General features: G+C 40.4%; 1 protein-coding gene and 1 pseudogene across 3 annotated transcripts in view; both read left to right on the forward strand.

Annotated features, from left to right (window-relative positions):
- RARS2 (arginyl-tRNA synthetase 2, mitochondrial) overlaps positions 1-19,169 on the forward strand; it is a 79,935-nt gene that overhangs the window by 56,686 nt on the left and 4,080 nt on the right. For both annotated transcript variants that reach the window (XM_082633620.1, XM_082633619.1), the window contains 9 exons: positions 1,103-1,179; positions 7,118-7,276; positions 8,317-8,423; positions 11,969-12,064; positions 15,952-16,012; positions 17,546-17,622; positions 18,123-18,247; positions 18,847-18,914; positions 18,999-19,108. In XM_082633620.1, coding sequence (XP_082489746.1) covers positions 1,103-1,179; positions 7,118-7,276; positions 8,317-8,423; positions 11,969-12,064; positions 15,952-16,012; positions 17,546-17,622; positions 18,123-18,247; positions 18,847-18,914; positions 18,999-19,108 — 880 coding nt within the window. The remainder of the gene's footprint in view (positions 1-1,102; positions 1,180-7,117; positions 7,277-8,316; positions 8,424-11,968; positions 12,065-15,951; positions 16,013-17,545; positions 17,623-18,122; positions 18,248-18,846; positions 18,915-18,998; positions 19,109-19,169) is intronic.
- On the forward strand, positions 8,573-10,691 carry LOC309810899 (Y-box-binding protein 1-like; annotated as a pseudogene). Its single transcript has 2 exons — positions 8,573-8,593; positions 8,826-10,691. The product of its transcript is annotated as a Y-box-binding protein 1-like (transcript).

Genomic DNA, 19,169 nt, shown 5'->3' on the forward strand with positions numbered 1-19,169 from the left:
GTTTTTTAGAACACTCTTTCCACACCCTACTCCCAAGACCCTGAATCATAATCACATTTGCTTTTGCTTGAAAGTGAATAGTGCTGGTATATGTTTTAGTCATCCTTCTAGTTCCTGTCTAAGCCCCAAAGATTGTCTACCCCGTGTTTAGTAACATCCCACTTTCTGCTGAGCCTACATAGAAAAATGTACATCAACAAGGCCCAGTGGCAATTGCTCCTTTAGATCCGAAGCTAGGTAACTGATACAGTTGTAGAAACAGATTAGTTTTTAAAGTAATTGCACTACCTGTAATTACTCTTGGCCCAGGCTGCATCTATCCTTTCGATCCAAAATTGTCATCTTTTAGCAAAATATCTTAAGAGTATAAATATTCACAGTCCATACTAAGAATTTTCATTGTAGTTTACAAACCTCAATTATTATTTTTTTGAAAAGGTTGAAATTAATACCTTCCCTGAACTCTGAACTTATCAGACTAAAAGAAAAAAAAATTGGCAAATAAAAGACAAATCAAAGCAGATCGGCCAGATCAAAGCATTATGTCACTTGGTCACCTTGAATGGGAGAAGTAATCAGGGCTGTTTCAAGTTTTATCTTCAGTTATTTAAGAACTAATATTGTAACACTAAGCTAATCCTACCTTGTTTTATTTTCACACCTACGTTTTAAAAGTAAGTTTTGAAAACACTTCCCATCAGTTTCTCTTCACAAATTTTGAGCGTCTAGTGCCTGGCATCACGATGTCCTTCCACAGAGTAGCTGCTCAATAAATGCTTGTTTTATTAATGTCTTGTAGGGAGGTGTTGGGCACCATTAGCATAAAGATAACTTAGTCCCAGGCTCTGCCTTGGATGAGCTCAGTCTTTTGGTTTCTGTGGAATTAATTTCAGTGAGCTCTTCAATATATTGAATTTATGATTCAATATATTGAATTTGACTTGCGTCAGTTTATGGGGTAGCAGAACGTGGTAGCGTGTGTTTTGCAGTATTTTCAGGATGCGTAATTATGAGAGGTTAATCTTTTTATAGAACTAGACCTGTTCCCTGCCATGACTGTTCTCTACTGTATAATCTTTTCATTTATGGATTACTGTGCTAGGTCTTTTGGGAACTGGCTTCCAGCTGTTTGGCTATGAAGAAAAACTCCAGTCCAATCCTTTACAGCATCTCTTTGAAGTAAGTTGGCAAGAAACAATGTTCGAAAATGCTTCAGCTTCTTGTTTTCAGAGTACAGTGCAGCTTCATAACATATTTTTAATCCCAGAGGTTTTAAAAAAAAAAAAAAAAAAAACCTGTTCCTTAAAACAAGGACCCAAAACAATTGAAAATGTTGCTTATATTTTACTAGGGAGTTCCTTTCATTTTCGAATCCGGGTGTTTCTTTTATTAGTATTTCAGTTGATTTGGGACAGTATTTCTCCAGGTATAGAAGCTTCTTAGCATAAACACACAGAATAACATATTCAGCATAGAACTCTTTCAGTTTTTATTGGTTATGTACTGTAGTTTTCTTCATGGTGATAAGTATAATTCATTTAGCCTTGAGAAAACATGAGTGTATACTTTTTTGCTCTTGCTCTGATGTGGGGTAAGGCACATGTGTTTCTCTGAATTTGTGTGCACTATTTTCATTTTTCTTTAAGCTCCTTTTCCTGCCTTTTGCCCAATGTGAACTTCTTTCTGTTCTACCTCATTCAGTCCGTTGGATACTCTGCTTTTCTGTCCTCAGTCCTTCCTGGAGTTCATTAATAAAGCCCTTCCTGTCCAATTAATCTCAAGGGATGTGTTTCCTTTTCATTGTCCCAGTTGTTATCTCTGCTGTTTCTGGGCCTGACAAGAAGGAACACAGATACTATGTCAGCCACGCTGGTGACATACCGGGGATCAGCCTAAGGATGTGTATGAGGAGGAGCACTTGCCAAACAATGTTTTACTTCTCTAGCCAGAGCCACAGAGAGCACTTCATCATTTTCCTTTTTGTTAAATTATTTTTCTCCTGCAGCTGGCTTTGTATCAGTAGCTAAATTAACAAAACACGTTCTGATTCTTAAAGACCTTTAAAGGTTTGTGATTTCCTCCTGAGTCTTTGCCTTCACTCTCACTGTAAATACCTACATTTTGATTTATACTGTTAACCAAAAGATTTTTTTTCTGTCTTTCCCATTAAGAGTTTTATTGATAGTCAAGAGTTTAAAAATTAATAATTGTTTATGGTCGTCTATAAAGCCTGCCACCTTAGTGCCTGGAATTTTTACTATATTATTGTTTTTAAACTTTGAATAATCGTGAGGGTTTTTTTTGGGTTTTTTTGTTTTTTGGGTTTTTTTGCGGTACGCAGGCCTCTCACTGTTGTGGCCTCTCCCGTTGCAGAGCACAGGCTCCGGACGCGCAGGCTCAGCGGCCATGGCTCACGGGCCCAGCCACTCCATGGCATGTGGGATCTTCCCGGACCGGGGCACAAACCCGCGTCCCCTGCATCGGCAGGCGGACTCTCAACCACTGCGCCACCAGGGAAGCCCCAGCCATCACTTTTGAGAGCGGTGGGACTCAGCTTAAGTCAGTGTTAGGGATTTCCCACCTCCCAGGTCACACAGAGGCTCTTATGTGCATCCCAGGGTGGCCACGGAGGCCTTTTCTTGGCTTCAGTCCACATTGGTCTTGACTCACAGGCCCGGTACCCAAGCCTCTGCTTGTTTGACAGACTCCACCTGGAGGTCTTGCTGTGGCCCGGTTCCGCAGGCCCAGAGACCAGCCTCCCTGTGTGGGACACTGTGAACCATCGCCCCCTGAGGGCCTGCCGCCACCTGAGGGCCGCTCAGCTTCTGCTGTTCCCGGGACTGTGTCCCTCAGCTCCTCCTCTGTCCAGGCAGCTCTCCTTTCCCCTCTCCCTGCAGCTTCTCCGCTTCACCATTGCTCTTGACCATCTTCCGCAAAGCCATGTGCCTTTCTCCCTCACCCCTACTCCCCTGGGACAGCACTACAGTGTCCCATTGTCCTCTGAGTGTTCTTAGAGCAAGGATGGAAATACCGAGCAAGGCCAGGATACATGTTAAGAGCTCAGTCATTATCTCACCCTACTGAAATGCATGAAAAACACTTTTTTTAGCATGCAGAAAGTATTCATTAGGCACGAGTGCATGGTGATCTACAAGTTAGTAATTATCACCCTTGGATAAAGGTGTTAGATATCATGGGTGTTATTGTGTATGTACAGGGGAGAAAAATAGGAGAGTCCAAATATTAAAAGAAGATGAAGGGATGGTAAAATGCTGTTTATATGCTGCTAATGATGTACTAATGAGAAATTTGGTAATTAATAAGTTAATTACTTCAAATGAGTTATTTTTTTACCTAGGAAGTTTTGATTTTATTAGCTGTTTGATGTATTAAATTATAATTATATTAATTTGAATTTCTTTAATATTTCATTTAACATCAGGAATCAGTCTCAACCAGAGGAATTTCCAATCAGTACATGAAACATGAAACTAAAAATGAGCTTGTTTGAATTATAATCATGAATTTGATACGTTATTTTCTTAAAAATAAGATCAAATTTAAATGCATTCTAAGATAGAGGACAAATAAATATTCAGATAAAAGGGTCTTTAGTGTCCAAGTTATGCTAACCATCCTTAGCAGTTACTCTCAGTTTTAAAGACAAAAATAACCAGGGATGGGGTTAGAGCCCTGCACCAAGGAATTCAGCTGTGCCTATGTGGCTAATGGTATTCTAGAATCAAATTTAATAAGACTGAGTGGGAGTGAGAGCATTTTCTGCTACTTTAATTTTTCACACTTATTTCTTTACATTTGGGCAGATCATCCCGAGAGCTGATTATAATTAATTAAATTAGAAATAAAATGTCATATGTTTTTTGGCAATCCCAACATCTAGAAATAGTGAAAAGGAAGGATTAATATTCATTTCAGGAAGTCTCAGACATTTAGTTTACTCTCTAACAGAAATACAGCTGGCTGTTGCATTCTAGTAACTAAAAAGAAAAATTGTGTTTCCATCCTCAAAAACACTTTTCTTCAGCCACACTCTCTTATTTATCATATCCAAATTTAAAATTTCCTTTTTATTCCCTTTGAGTCTGGATCTAACCCCAAACGGGAGCTGTCTTCAGAATGCATACTTTCTAAGGGTAGAGGGTTCATGGTAACTGTAAATTTAAAACTCTATAATGTCAGAAATGCAGAGTATAAAATTTACTTTGTGAAGGAAAACGCATTTCTTTTCTAAAACGTTGAAGAATGTTAACAATTAGTTTTATATAGTGCATTTACAAGCAGATTCTTAAGTGCTAATTAAGGCTCTTCTATGGTTTGATAGTATCAGTTGATTTTCAGTAATGTTTGGTTTATCACTACAAATTGCTGAAATGCCAGGGTTCTTCAAGAATTAGGAAGGGCTTTTTGTTTTGTTTTAATTATTTCTATTTTAAATTTTAAGAAAGGGAAAAGATTCTGGTGATGTTTTTTTCTAAAAATATTATCAATATTTTGAACGCTTATTAGATTTCTAAATGTTTGGCTATTTGAGTTTAGGGTCCTAGATTTAAAAAAGAAACTAATGGGCTTCCCTGGTGGTGCAGTGGTTGAGAGTCCGCCTGCTGATGCAGGGGACATGGGTTCGTGCCCCAGTCCGGGAAGATCCCACATACCGTGGAGCAGCTGGGCCCATGAGCCATGGCCGCTGAGCCTGCACGTCCGGAGCCTGTGCTCCACAACGGGAGAGGCCACAACAGTGAGAGGTCCGCGTACCACAAAAAAAAAAAAAAAAAAAAAAAAAAACTAATACCTTTCCTCTTCTGAAAATAAGGATATTTTTTGTATATTTGATTAGAAATTGAATACACACATGTACACACACGTGTATGTGAGAGAGAGAGAGAGATGGAGAGAGACGGGAAGAGAGAGATGGGGGAAGCGGGGAGAGATTAACTTTGAATCACAAGCCATTTATAGATACATATGTATCTTTACTCCTGGAGGCTGGACTATTACGCAGTTGTCAATGGATAGGTCATTCAAAGGTCAGGAAGTCTGACCTATGCCTACATATCAACCTCGATTGGAGGTTGATATGTAGGCACTCCCTGTGTAGCATGTAGTAAAATTCCAAACTCCTAGAAGGAAAGCAGGTGTTTGGCATAAGCCATATTGTTTGCATAAACAGTTGAGGCACCTGAGCCACTCTTATCAGTTAGGTTGGTGGGAACATTCTCAAAATTTAAGTTCCCAGATGCCAGCCAAGGGCTAACCTTGCAAACAACACATTTTAAGGATAACAGTTTCCAGGCCTGCTACGTTAACTCTTTTCTGCACAATATGCTTTAAAGAGGAAAAAAAAAAAAAAGATTGGGTAGTTTTAACCTTTATTTAGGAGTACTGATTTATTTACTTCTGCCATTCCAATAATTAACATGAGCCATCTATGAAGGGTGAGACATTTTTAACTTGAGATAGATGTTTAATGCCCTGTTCCTTTTGTTGGTAGTATCTAGTGGGTATAAGCCACATTATGGTTGTCCTAAAGTGTTCTCCAGCAATAAAATCACTTTTTCTACCCAAATGCTGCTGCCATGATATTTTGATGATATTACCGTAAGAGTTTAGAGGCCTCATATTTTTTGGTAGTTTATTTGCCAATTTTTATTATTTTCATGCTACTTTAATAGCTTTCTGGAAAAAAATATGAGGATAGTAAATTTATTGTTCGTGTTTCACCCTGGAAGTGAGTTACAACTTGTAAGTAAAATCTTTATAGTCTCTAATGCATAACTTCAATATTACTTGAGCTGTAGTGTTGATATTTTTATGTCCTTTATTAACCTTGCATTTTAGAGACTGGAAAATGATTCTATGAACACACAATCCTAGAGCTGGAAGAGCCCTTGACAAGCCATCCCACTGCACTCCTCTCATTGGTTTGGGACAGAACTAAGCGAGCCAGGACAGATGGTGCAAAAGCACTCCGGAAGTGAGCGCCCCACACAGTTCTCAAGAGCCCAAGCTGGAGTATAATTAAGCTAACTATCCCAGAGCTCTTCCTAAATCACCTGGTTTTTCTGGTCTTTGCAGATTTAGAGAACAGTTTAAATTTTTTTCATTAAAACAACAGCTGAATCACCCTATGGACTTTTCTTTTCCAGATTGAACCATTCTACTAGCTTCAATCTTTTCTCAGAGAAGTTGAGCAATAATTTCACTTTTTTTTTTTTTAAGAAGTAATGCTAGCTTCGTCTAAACCAGGCATTATTTTTTTTGGCTGCAGTGTGCGGCATGTCAGATCTTAGTTCCTGGACCAGGGATCGAACCTGCACTCCCTACAGTGGAAGTGCAGAGTCTTAACCACTGGACCACCAGGGAAGTCCCTATTTTTTTTTTAAATTTATTTATTTACTTATTTTTGGCTGTGTTGGGTCGTCGTTGCTGTGCACAGGCTTTCTCTAGTTGCAGCAAGCGGGGGCTACTCTTCATGGGATGCGCGGGCTTCTCATCGCGGTGGCTTCTCTTGTTGCGGAGCACGGGCTGTAGGCATGCGGGCTCACTAGTTGTGGCTCGTGGGCTCTAGAGGACAGGCTTAGTAGTTGTGGTGCATGGGCTTAGTTGCTCCATGGCATGTGGGGTCTTCCCAGACCAGGGCTTGAACCCGTGTCCCCTGCATCGGCAGACAGATTCTTAACCACTGTGCCACCAGGGAAGTCCCTAACCAGGCATTCTTAACCTAAGGATCTGTGAACTTGGATGAGAAGAAAAAATTACATATTATTTTCAGTAACCTCAGTCAGAAATTTAGCACTTTCCTCTGTTACTATATCACAAATACTTTTTAAAATTTGAATAATTGTATTTCAATGTAATTATTTCCTTTATAATCCTATGTATTTTACTTTATGCATTTTGAGAAGGGGTTATTAGGGCTCACTAAGGTAAGGGTCCATGGCAAAAAAAAAGAAAAGAAAAAAAGGTTACACTCTGTGACGAGCACACTTGTATAACCTTTAAATGAGAATTCTCCAGATTGTTTTGTTCTCTTCTTTTCCTTTTTGGAGATAACAGTGACTAGTAACGTACCTCATTTAATGTACTATTGTGCCTTTAGGTTTATGTACAAGTTAATAAAGAAGCATCAGACGATAAAAATGTAGCAAAATCAGCACATGAGTTCTTCCAGCGATTGGAACTGGGCGACACGCAAGCACTTGCACTCTGGCAGAGATTTCGGGACTTGAGCATAGAAGAGTACATTCGGATTTACAAGGTGCCCGCCCACTCTCCTGCTCTCCTGTCATGTGGTGCAGCTCTTGCCGGGTACTCCTGGGTAGGAGGGTTGCTTCTGAAGCTCATATTTTAAGAACAGATATGTCATTTGTCACTGAGTTGATAATTGGGACTCAGATACTGTTCTTTGGGCTGGAAGTTAGAGCTCCAAAATAAAGCCTGTGAACTTCACAGGCTGAATGTGAAGTGACATCCTGATACTTCATTTCAGTTTGGCTTTTCTCTTCTCTCTCCTATCATTCCTTCACTTTTTCTTAATCATTTTTTCTTCTTTTGCTTCCTTAGGCATATATGTGATGCTATAAATTTGTTTGTCTAAAAACATGTTGAGGGTGGGAGAAGTACAACAGTGAATAAAAGAGATATAAGTTCTTTTCTCATGGACTTTACACTCCAGCATGGACACAGCAGATTAAACAAATTCAAGGCAGTGCAAATTCAACAAGAAAATATACAGTCTGTTAGGTGGTGATGGTGTATGGAGAAAAGTGAAGCAGGGGAGGGGGGGGGATCAGGGGTGCTGTCTGAAGAGAGTTTCAGCAAAGATCCCACATGGCTGGAGTAAGGAAGCAAGATGAAGAAAAGTGAGAGAGGAGTTTGAAGAGGTTGTAGAGTGGGGTGAGATGTAGGACATTTTCCAGGACTGTCCAGTCTAGCTTCCTGCTGCAGTGGAAACGTTCTGGATCTCTGCTGTCCAATATGGTAGCCTCTAGCCACATGTGGCCATTGAGCACTTGAAGTGTGAGTAGCGTAACTGAGAAAGTAAATCTTCAATTTTCCTTAATTTGAATTTGAATAGCCATATGTGTCCAGCAACTCCCACGTTGGACAGCACAGTACCACTGTGAGGCCTTGACTGTGCAGGGGAGCCGTTAGGAAGGTTTGAGTCATGGAGTGACTTGACTTCATTCTTATTTTCCCCATCTGTCTGACAGACTGTAGAACATCCTATTTTGTCTTAGGGTAAGATAATAGGACACATGCGTAACTTTTTTTTCTTTTGTTTCCAAATCCTTTTAGCGTCTAGGAGTACACTTTGATGAATATTCAGGAGAATCATTTTATCGTGAAAAATCTCAAGAAGTCTTAAAGTTGCTGGACAGTAAAGGACTCCTACAGAAAACAATGTATGATCAGGTTACTCTTCTTTAGACAGTTACTCATTCTGCTTTGAAGTTGGTACTGACGTTTTCTCTCAGTGAGGAGAGCAGAGTGTCGTGTGCAGCCCTCCTGGCATTTCTTACGGTGCTTCTTGCTTTTCAGAGTACTGTCCCACATGCTGTCTCTTGCTGCCATAGCAAACTCCTGGTGAACTTGGGAGAAAGAATATTATCTTGTCGTTACATATGAGGAAACAGCACAGAAAGTATAAGCGATCTGCCTAAGGTCACACCAGCTGATAATGGTATAACTGGAAAAGGGAAATAGAACGCTTTGTACTCAACCCTGCCTTTTTAAAAAGATTCCATCCTGTTCCAAAAGGACTTAAAGCAGTTTGTAAAAGCAGGTATACTGAGTTCGATGGGTAGCGGGAGAGGAGAGCGGCCCCCGGAGAGCCCCGAGCAGCCTCACCGCCGCTGCCGGCCTGGTTGCCGTCACAGCCCGGGAGGAGCCGCAGCCGTGAGCAGCGAGGCCGAGACCCAGAAGCCGCCCGCAGCGCCGCCGACACCGAGCCCGGCACGACGGGCAGCGGCGCAGGAGGCGGCGGCCCGGCGGCCTCGCATCGGCGGCGGCGCCGGGGACAAGAAGGTCATCGCAGCGAAGGTTCTGGGAACATAAAATGGTTCCGTGTAAGAAACGGATATGGCTTCAGCAGCAGGAATGACACCAAGGAAGATGTATGTGTACACCGGACTGCCATAAAGAAGAATCCGGGAAGTGCCTTCGCGGCGTAGGAGACGGAGAGACTGCGGGGCTCCATGTCGCTGACGGAGAAGAGAGTGCGGGCAGCAGACGTTGCAGGCCCTGGGGGTCCAGCGCAAGGCGGTACACGTGCACCAGCCCATAACCATCACAGCCGCTCTCCGCGTCGCAGGGGGCCTCCACGCAACCTCCAGCAGAATTAACCGGGACAGCGAGAGAGGGGAAAAGACGGAGGGATCCGAGAGTGCCCCCGAAGGCCAGGCCGGGCCCGACAGCGGCGGCCCTACCGCAGGCGCCGGCGCCCACCTTACTGCGTGCGGAGAGCCTATGGGCGTCGACCACAGCGTTCCACCCTCCTGTGCGGGGAGAGGTGATGGAGGGTGCTGACAACCAGGGTGCAGGAGAACAAGGTACACCAGTGAGACAGAATATGTATCGGGGTTATAGACCACCCTTCCGCAGGGGCCCTCCTCGCCGAGGACGGCAGTGAAGAAGGTAGGGGAAATCAAGGAGTTGAGACCCAAGTTCGGCAGCCCCCTCAATGTCGGTACCGCCGCAACTTCAGTTACAGACGCAGATGCCCAGAAAGCCCTAAACCACAAGACGGCGAAGAGACACAAGCAGCCGATCCACCAGCTGAGAATGCGTCCGCGCCCGAGGCTGAGCAGGGCGGGGCTGAGTCAATGCCGGCTTACCATCTCTACCACCATCCGGTTTAGTCGTGCCACAAGAAGAAATGAATATGAAATTCCAGCAATAAGAAATGAACAAAAGATTGGAGATGAAGGCCTTAAGTGCTTGCTTTTTGCCTGTTGACCAGATACCTAGAACTATCTGCATTATCTATGCAGCATGGGGTTTTTATTATTTTTACCTAAAGACGTCTCTTTTTGGTAATGACAAACGTGTTTTTTAAAAAAATAACCTGGATTTTCTCAATACACCGTTAAAGGTTTTTATTGTTTCATATCTGGTCGAGTTGAGATTTTTAGGAACCTCATTTTTAATTTATAATAAAAGTTAACAGCTTGATTTTTTCAAAAAGTCAACAAACTGCAAGCACCTGTTAAAGGTCTTAAATAATTGTTTAAAAAAAAATAAAAAAGGTATACTACAACCCCAAGCTTTTGAAAGAGTAAAATGAGGAAATCAAGAAGCAGGGCAGAAAAAATAATAGGACGTTAGGGATGATATTAGTACATCATGTAACACACACTGGGATTCTGCTGCTTTGCTTAAGGTAGATTTCTAATTTAGCTTTGAGCTTCCTGTCAGCCAAACAGAAATGGCACCATTCATAGGAGCCCAGCCGTGTGTAACACAGAAGAAAACCAGTTGCTTAGACGTGCCATTTTTCCAGGTGGCCAGCAAACACATGAAAAGATTCTCAACATCACTAATTATTAGAGAAATGCAAATCAGAAGTACCACGACGTATCACCTGACACTGGTCAGAATGACCATCATCAAAAAATCTACAAACAATAAATGGTGGAGAGGGTGTGGAGAAAGGGGAACCCTCATAAACTGTTGGTGGGAATGTAAATTGATACAGCCACTATGGAAAACAGTATGGAGGTTCCTTAAAAAACTAAAAATAGAACTACCATATGATCCAGCAATCCCACTACTGGGCATATAACCTGAGAAAACCATAATTCAAAAAAATCATGTACCAAAATGTTCATTGCAGCTCTATTTACAATAGCCAGGACATGGAAGCAACCTAAGTGTCCATCAACAGATGAATGGATAAAGAAGATGTGGCACATATATACAATGGAATACTACTCAGCCATAAAAAGGAATGAAATGGGGTCATTTGTAGAGATGTGGACAGACCTAGGGAGTGTCATACAGAGTGAAGTAAGTCAGAAAGAGAAAAGCAAATATCATATAATAATGTGTGTATGTGGAATCTAGAAGAATGGTATAGATGATCTTATTTGCAAAGTATAAATAGAGACACAGACGTAGAGAACAAATGTATGGATACCAAGGCAGGAAGGGGTGGGGAGGGAGGAAGTGGGAGACTGAGATTGACACATATACATTACTGATGCTATGTAGAGTAGACAACCGATGGGAACGTACTGTACAGCACAGGGAACTCCTACCTAACGCACTGTGGTAACCTAAATGGGAGGAAGTCCAAAAGGGAGGGGATATCTGCACGTGTACGGCTGATTCATTCTGTTGTGCAGTGGAGGCTAACACAACATTGTGAAGCAGCCATACTCCAATAAAAATTAATTTTTAAAAAAGTGCCATTTTTCATAGTAACAAAGAGCTCGTCATCCTTATAAGAAAGACGTGGAAAATGTGGCTCACGACATCCTCAGTAATGTCCCTAAGGACAAGTTTTAGATCGCCATATACAGATTCTAATTTTTGATTGGGCAGGAAAGACAGTTACAAAATTCTATGGTTTTATTACTCAAGGGTACTTTCTTGCATGTTAAAAATTAGCCCAATATTGAGTGTGGATTAGAAGAAGAACATGATGTTTCATGGTTAAACTGAAGTTGAAATCTCATTTTTCAACTAGTTATGTTAAAGACTTTAAGTAGTTCATCCAGAGTACAGAATTTAAATTGATAAGTAAATATTAATTACAAAATACCTACTCTTAATAGATTCATTCAAGGTCAGATTCCTTCTTATTTTTCTTCATTGCTGGTTACACCACTTATTGCTACTTAAGTAATAAAAATAGCTTCTGGTTTGCCAAAGATAACGTTATAGATATTATACTATTAACGGTTTTAATTCATTATGTTGTTTCAGAGTTACCTTTTTGCATTTCTAGAAAAGGCACAGCTGTAGTGGATCTGTCAGGGAATGGTGACCCCTCCTCAATTTGTACTGTAATGCGAAGCGATGGGACGTCTCTCTATGCAACCAGGTTTGTGTCTTGTGTGAACCTCATCATTAGAATGCATGACTTCACATTCTTTGTTGTAGGATTAATGCTGAGACAATGACTTTATTCTCAAAACTGTTACCAAATCCTGATTTCTAAAATCTTTTGTTCTCATCGCTCAAAATATTTTTATTGGATTTCTGTTTATGGCCATTTATGGTTTCTGGAAAGGATTAATATCATCAGAAAAGTAACTGAAAAACTGATTACAGTTAGTTAAACGTCATAGGATTTCCACAGGTGAATACATTGCTCTACAAACTATAAAATTGAAGTACCTCATAGCCAACTATAAATATTTTATAATTGCATGTTGACAGGAAATGTATACTAAAAGGTGCTCATGTCGGCTCAGTGGTATCCTCACTCTGTCAAGATCATCTTATGTGCATATAAGTACCAGTCCTCATTCAGACGTGGTAAAATAGACCGAGGGAGAAGTAGGCCATGCCGCTTATACTTTTTCATTTGTCTCCATGACCAACCCCTGTGGAAAGGAGCAGTCCCTGTTAATCAGTAAGAACTGGGTTTATCAAGCACACTTTATTTCTGGGACAAAGCTAATAGGAAGGAGAAGACAGGACCATAAAAAAGCCACACAGGCAAACACGGCCATACTCAAGCCCTGCTAGCAAAAGGTTCTAGTGTCTCCCGGGCTAGATTTTTTTTTTTTTTTGGCGGTACGTGGGCCTCTCACTGCTGTGGCCTCTCCCGTTGCGGAGCACAGGCTCTGGACGCGCAGGCCCAGCGGCCATGGCTCACGGGCCCAGCCGCTCCGCGGCATGTGGGATCTTCCCGGACCAGGGCATGAACCCGTGTCCCCTGCATCGGCAGGCGGACTCTCAACCACTGCGCCACCAGGAAAGCCCCCGGGCTAGAATTTTATGTTGGATCACAAACCACTTTTGTAACATAGTTAATGATATTTTGTTGTTGTTGTTAACTACCATCATTTTTTTCCAAACAACTTTAAACAACCATCTGCCTCTCTTACTGTCCCTTAGAAAAATCATTCTTATTTTCTGTTACTTTTTGGCATTTCTCTTTATCAATTCCATACAATTGGAGTTAGGAAATGATAAGACCCTGTGTATCTAAGAGGTACATTTATTTTTCTAGATACAAAGAAATATACAGTAGAAAATTTTTTTTGTGCCAGCTAATTATTGCTGGACAGATTAAATAAACCTTTGAGTAGTGGTTACAAGAAATGTGTTTACTCATGTAAGCAACAGGGAATTAAACTCATTATCTTGTAATAAACTGTAGTGGAATATAATCTGCAAAAATACTGAATCACTGAAACTAACATAATTATAAGTCAACTATACTCAAAAAAAAAAAGAAAGAAATGTGTCTGCTCAGAATAGAGGCTCTATGTCATAAAGACTCTATAACTATCCTTATCTGGTATCTTTTGGGGGGCTATCATTGGGTCCAGATTTTTCTGTTTATTTACCTTAATACCTGTACTTTCCCTTTTTTCTTTGGGAGAATCATCTTTGTGCCACTTGTTGAAATGTTTGATTTTTCACCTTGCTCTAACTGTAGTTGTTTCTGTCCTTTCAGTAGGTTCCTTATAGAATACAGCTATGTGTGTGGTTGTAAATTAAGGGAGTTGTTATAACAGACAAAGAAAAATGCAGGAGGATACTGACAAGAGCACAGGGTGAAGCTGGAGACCTGAATTTTTGTTCTGAAACCATGACCATCACTTAACCTCTCTGGGCCATGGTTCCCTACTTTGTGAAAAGAGACCTGAACTAAATGACCTGGCATTTCCTCTGGCTTTTTATTTTTTAATGTATTTATTTTATTTATGTTTATTTTTGGCTGTGTTGGGTCTTTATTGCTGCACGTGGGCTTTCTCTAGTTGCAGCGAGCAGGCACTACTCTTCATTGTGGTTTGTGGGCTTCTCTTGTTGCAGAGCATGGGCTCGAGGCACGCAGGCTTCAGTAGTTGTGGCTAACAGGCTCTAGAGCCAGGCTCAGTAGTTGTGGGCATGGGCTTAGTTGCTCCGAGGCATGTGGGATCTTCCTGGGCCAGGGCTCTAATCCGTATCCCCTGCATTGGCAGGCGGATTCTTAACCACTGTACCACCAGGGAAGCCCTCTCCAGCTTTCAAATTCAGGTTCTACAAACTCAACCTAGGACTTTTTCTTATATTCAACTCTTTTTCTTTGGATCAAAAAGTTTTTCTTTGTTTTGTGCTTGGCTCAAATCAAAAAATATAATGGGGTGTATATTTGTGACTTCTTTTTTGGGATAATCTGTGTCAGTGTTTTACAACCTTTTTTTTTAATTGTAACCCTTCTCAGGAGCCTTTTTAGCCATATTTTTTATACTTGCCCATCCTCATGAAATTTTAACACCACAGATGTGTCTGTATGTATTGTATGCATATATGTGCTTTATACATAAATAGAGTAAGATTTTTTTGTCCCTCACGAGGCAGTTTTTGCCTCCATTCAGAACGCATGCTCTGAGGACTTCCCTGGTGGTCCAGGGGTTAAGACTCGACACTTACAATGCAGGGGGCGCTTGCTCTGTTATATCTGGATCCTGAAGTAGGTACCAATGACATTTTGATGATCCCCAACATTTCAAAAGATCTAGGAACTTTAAAAATCCTCAAAATCCTCCCAGTGTCATGTATTGTTAAGCAAAAATAGCTTTAATTTTTTTTCTTTCAGTTTTATTGAGATATAATTGGCATGCAGCACTGTGTAAGGTGTATAACGATTTGACTTACGTCACGAAATGATTATCACAATAAGTTTAGTGAACATGCATCATTTCATATAGATAATACAACTAAAGAAATAGAAAAAAATTTTCTTGTGATGAGAACTCTTAGGGTTTACTCTCTTAACATTAACTTTCATATATAACATACGGCAGTGTTAATTCTATTTATCATTTTGTACTTTACATCCCTAGTACTTATTTATCTTATAACTGGGAGTTTGTACCTTTTGACCACCTTCATCCAATTCCCCCTCTCTCTGTCCTTTGCCTCTGAAATTCTACAAATCCTATCTCTTTTTCTATGAGTTTATTTGGTTTTGAATTATAATTGACCTACAACACTACGTTAGTTCCTGTTACACAACGTAGTGATTTGGTATTTCTGTATATTCAAAATGATCACCATGGTGAGTCTAGTTATGATATGTCACCACACAAAGATATTACATAGTTATTAACATATTCCCCACAAGTTAATTAGCTCTAATTTTAAAATTCAATATTTAAATAATTTTCACCTAAAATTTTTCACTTAAAATTTTATAGTTTATGGTTTGTTTTTAAATATTTTGTACTGTGTGCAAACTGGGTATTTTGTCCTTAGCCAGAGATAAGAGGTAAGTGGAATTTTTGTCAAAGGAATTTATGGTCTTTTTAAATGCTTTAGAAAGTATTGCTTTCGAATGATCCAAGACGTTGGAAGAGTGGCTAGAAGATACTGTATCACCTGTGTTTTAAGTATGTTCTTTAAGAAAGTATATTGCAGAAAAGTGACAGGAAGGTAATTCTTTCCAGTAGAGGCATAATTAACAAATCATAAAACATTTACCTACAAACACCTTGCCTAGAGCTATTTAGTTATTATTACTGCTTGTCCCAGAGCTTTTATTCATTTTTGATCTTTTCACAGCACTTTCATAATTCTTTTCCCAAAGCTGTTTTTGTTATTACTACTTTGTGTCAAAGCACGGTACTGGGATTATATAAGCATGGGTACTATACCCGAGGCTTGGACTGACAGTAGTTCTTAATGAGAAAAGCCTCATTACTATTAAATAGGTAAAACAAATTATTACCGAGGTCTGCTTAGTAACTCTTAATCTATGGCCGTTTTTTTCAGAGATCTTGCAGCTGCTATAGATCGAATGGACAAGTTTAATTTTGATAAAATGATTTATGTGGTAAGTAATCACAATAAAGAACAAAAGGTTATGATCCCTACTTCATGAAAACTGCAAAGATAGAAATTGAATGCCTTGTTGAAAAACTAGGCAAAAATAATTTTCTCCAACTATAGAAAGGATTCAATGTTAAGTGTATGTATGGTGGCAAACACTATGTTTAGAAAAAAAGAACTTAAAAATTTAAAAGTTCACATTGCTTCATAGTAAAAAAAAACAAAAATTACCCAAATGAATGGTTATGTGTAACAAATATGTACATGTCACTATAATGCATTTCTTTAAAATAACTATTTTAAATATTTTAGGACTCACAGAAGTTTCAAAATGGTGGTTTCCATGTAGCCTTCAGTCTTCTCCAAAGATAATATCTTACATAACCATAATACTTTGTCTATACCAGGAAACTAATATTGGTAGAGACCTTAATTAAATTTCACCAATTTTTACACATGCTGGTGTATGGGCATGGTGGAGGGGGGTGTGAAATTTAACACGTGTAGATTCACGTAACCATCACCACATTCAGAATACAAAACTGTTCCATCACAAAACAACCTCTCTTAGGTCAACCACTTAATAATCATGCGTTCCTCCAGCCCTAACCACTGGCAACCACTGCTCTGTTCTCCATCATACCATTTTGTCACTTAGAGAATGTTATATAAATGGAACCACATTAGGTAACTTTTTTTGGGGGGGGCGGGCAGTGTTGGGTTTTCGTTGCTGCGCGCGGGCTTTCTCTAGTTGCGGCGAGTGGGGGCTACTCTTCGTTGCAATGCACAGGCTTCTCATCGCTGTGGCTTCTCTCATTGCGGAGCACGGGCTCTAGGTGCGCGGGCTTCAGTAGTTGTAGCGCATGGGCTCAGTAGTTGTGGCTTGCGGGCTCTAGAGCACAGGCTCAGTAGTTATGGTGCACGGGCTTAGTTGCTCCGCAGCATGTGGGATCTTCCCAGATCAGGGCTCGAACCCGTGTCTCCTGCATTGGCAGGCGGATTCTTAACCACTGTGCCACCAGGGAAGTCCCACATTAGGTAACAGTTTGAGGTCGGCTGTTTTCACTCAGCATAATGAATGCCCTTGAGATCCACCCAAACTATTGCATGTGTCAGTAGTTTGTTCCTTTTATGCTGAGTAATATTCGTCTCCCCTTCCTTTCTTTCTGTGTGCAACCTCCGTTTCCCCAAAGGAAAAAAAAAAGTTGCTATTAAATACCTTTTTAGAGCTTAGCTTTGGCCTTCTTGGAGATAAAGGTCATAACAGCTGAGAGAGGAGGAATTTAGATAGAATACTCAGAAGGTTAAATTTCATATTCCCTCCTGACTCAGTGGAGTGCTGCAGCTCTTACTTCCTTTCAGAGGACTCACCTTAGACCTTCTTCTGGTGGCATCCGCTTTGTGTGCTTATTTAAAACATATCCACTGACAGTGACTCTAGTCTGTCAAAACTCAAATATTTTAATTTGATTTATGTCCAACCTATTGTAGATTAACTTATCAGTGTTCTTTTATTTTAAATACATTTTTTTTCAAGACAGATAAAGGGCAAAAAAAGCATTTTCAGCAAGTGTTCCAAATGCTGCAGATCATGGGATATGACTGGGCAGAAAGGTACCGTACTGTCTGCATGGTTCTTAATTGCCTGCTCAAGATTAAAGTTTTGCTAGGTCAGCCATGTCCAAAAATGTAGCAAATTGTTAAAGATTTTCATTCAAACTTCACTTCTTTGTTTCAAGATGTTAGTGTGAAAAAACAGATTTGTTCTTTGTGCTAATTTTTGTCCTGGTTATATTAATTTCTAGCTTATAAACATTTAATAAATGGTTTTATTAGACATCTCTCAGTGGCTTGATTTTCAAAATTCTTAATTCCCATCTCCTTTTTTTCATAAAGGCAACTAGTAATTTAATCATATGCTAGTGATTATGAAATGAAACTGTGTGTTTAACATCTTCTGTGGCATACGTCACAGCATATTTCAATTTATTAATTTTTTAAAACCTCGCTATGAGAGTTAAAGTTAAGACTATTCTCTATAAGGGTATTGTTATATTCTTTGATCACCAGCTCCTTTTCAGTTTTCAGTGAACTGAGTGCTTGCTCCATTTTAGGTGCCAGCACGTGCCCTTTGGGGTAGTGCAGGGAATGAAGACTCGAAGAGGAGACGTTACTTTTCTGGAAGATGTTCTAAATGAGATCCGATTGAGGATGCTACAGAACATGGCTTCTATTAAGAGTGAATTCATTTTTTTGTTGTTACAGATGTAACTTACGTGCACTTCTATGTTCTGCTGGACTTCTGTGCAGTGTGATTGGTTATGACCCTCCCTCCATTGAACTTTCATAAACCTTGGCACAAATAGCTTTGCTAATTCGAGGTGCCAGAATTTCTAGACTTGCTGCTGGGCTGTTATTCAGTTTAGTAATGGGAATTGATACACCCTGAGCCTCTTTTCCTGGGCAGCTTCAGCATTGTCACTCCACGGTTGGAGTGCTTTTGCAAAGTTCCTGTGTTCCATAATCAGAAGCAAGTCCCAAGTCCTTATGGCTTTGTTTAACCTTCACCTTTGGAAAAACAAGTACCAGCTCTATCTAATGTCTCACAAGGGATATTTGTAAGAAAAATAAATTCGTGTTTCTTCCCTTTTAACAAACGTTTGAAAACACCATTATCAAAGTTAAATCAGCCCACATTAGGACAGTTAATTGCCTGCTGTGCACCTGTTTACTCTTGATGCTATCAGCATATGGTTTTGTCAGGTTTTATCTCCACTTTAGTCCCGGATTCTGTACAGTTTCATGCAAGGTTAAAGTAGCTGCCTTTGTCTATTTCAGCCACCAGAGAGCTGGAGAACCCCCAGGAGACAGCAGAGAGGGTGGGGCTCGCAGCCCTCATCATTCAGGTCTGTGAAGACTGCTTCCCGGGAGAGCCTTTTATTTGGTAGTGGGACAAATCCCAGCGCTGAAGATTTCCTCTGTCATTTTAGGACTTCAGAGGTTTCCTGTTATCTGACTATCAGTTCAGCTGGGATCGTGTTTTCCAGAGTCGCGGGGACACGGGGGTCTTCCTGCAGTACACACACGCCCGCCTCCACAGGTGAGAAGGGCCTGCAGGGAAACACTGGGCCTCTCTGTCCTTCCCAGGGTGGGGTCTGGAT

The sequence above is a fragment of the Mesoplodon mirus genome (genome assembly GCF_964341445.2).
Source record: "Mesoplodon mirus genome assembly, chromosome: 10".
Classification (NCBI taxonomy): Eukaryota; Metazoa; Chordata; class Mammalia; order Artiodactyla; family Ziphiidae; genus Mesoplodon; species Mesoplodon mirus.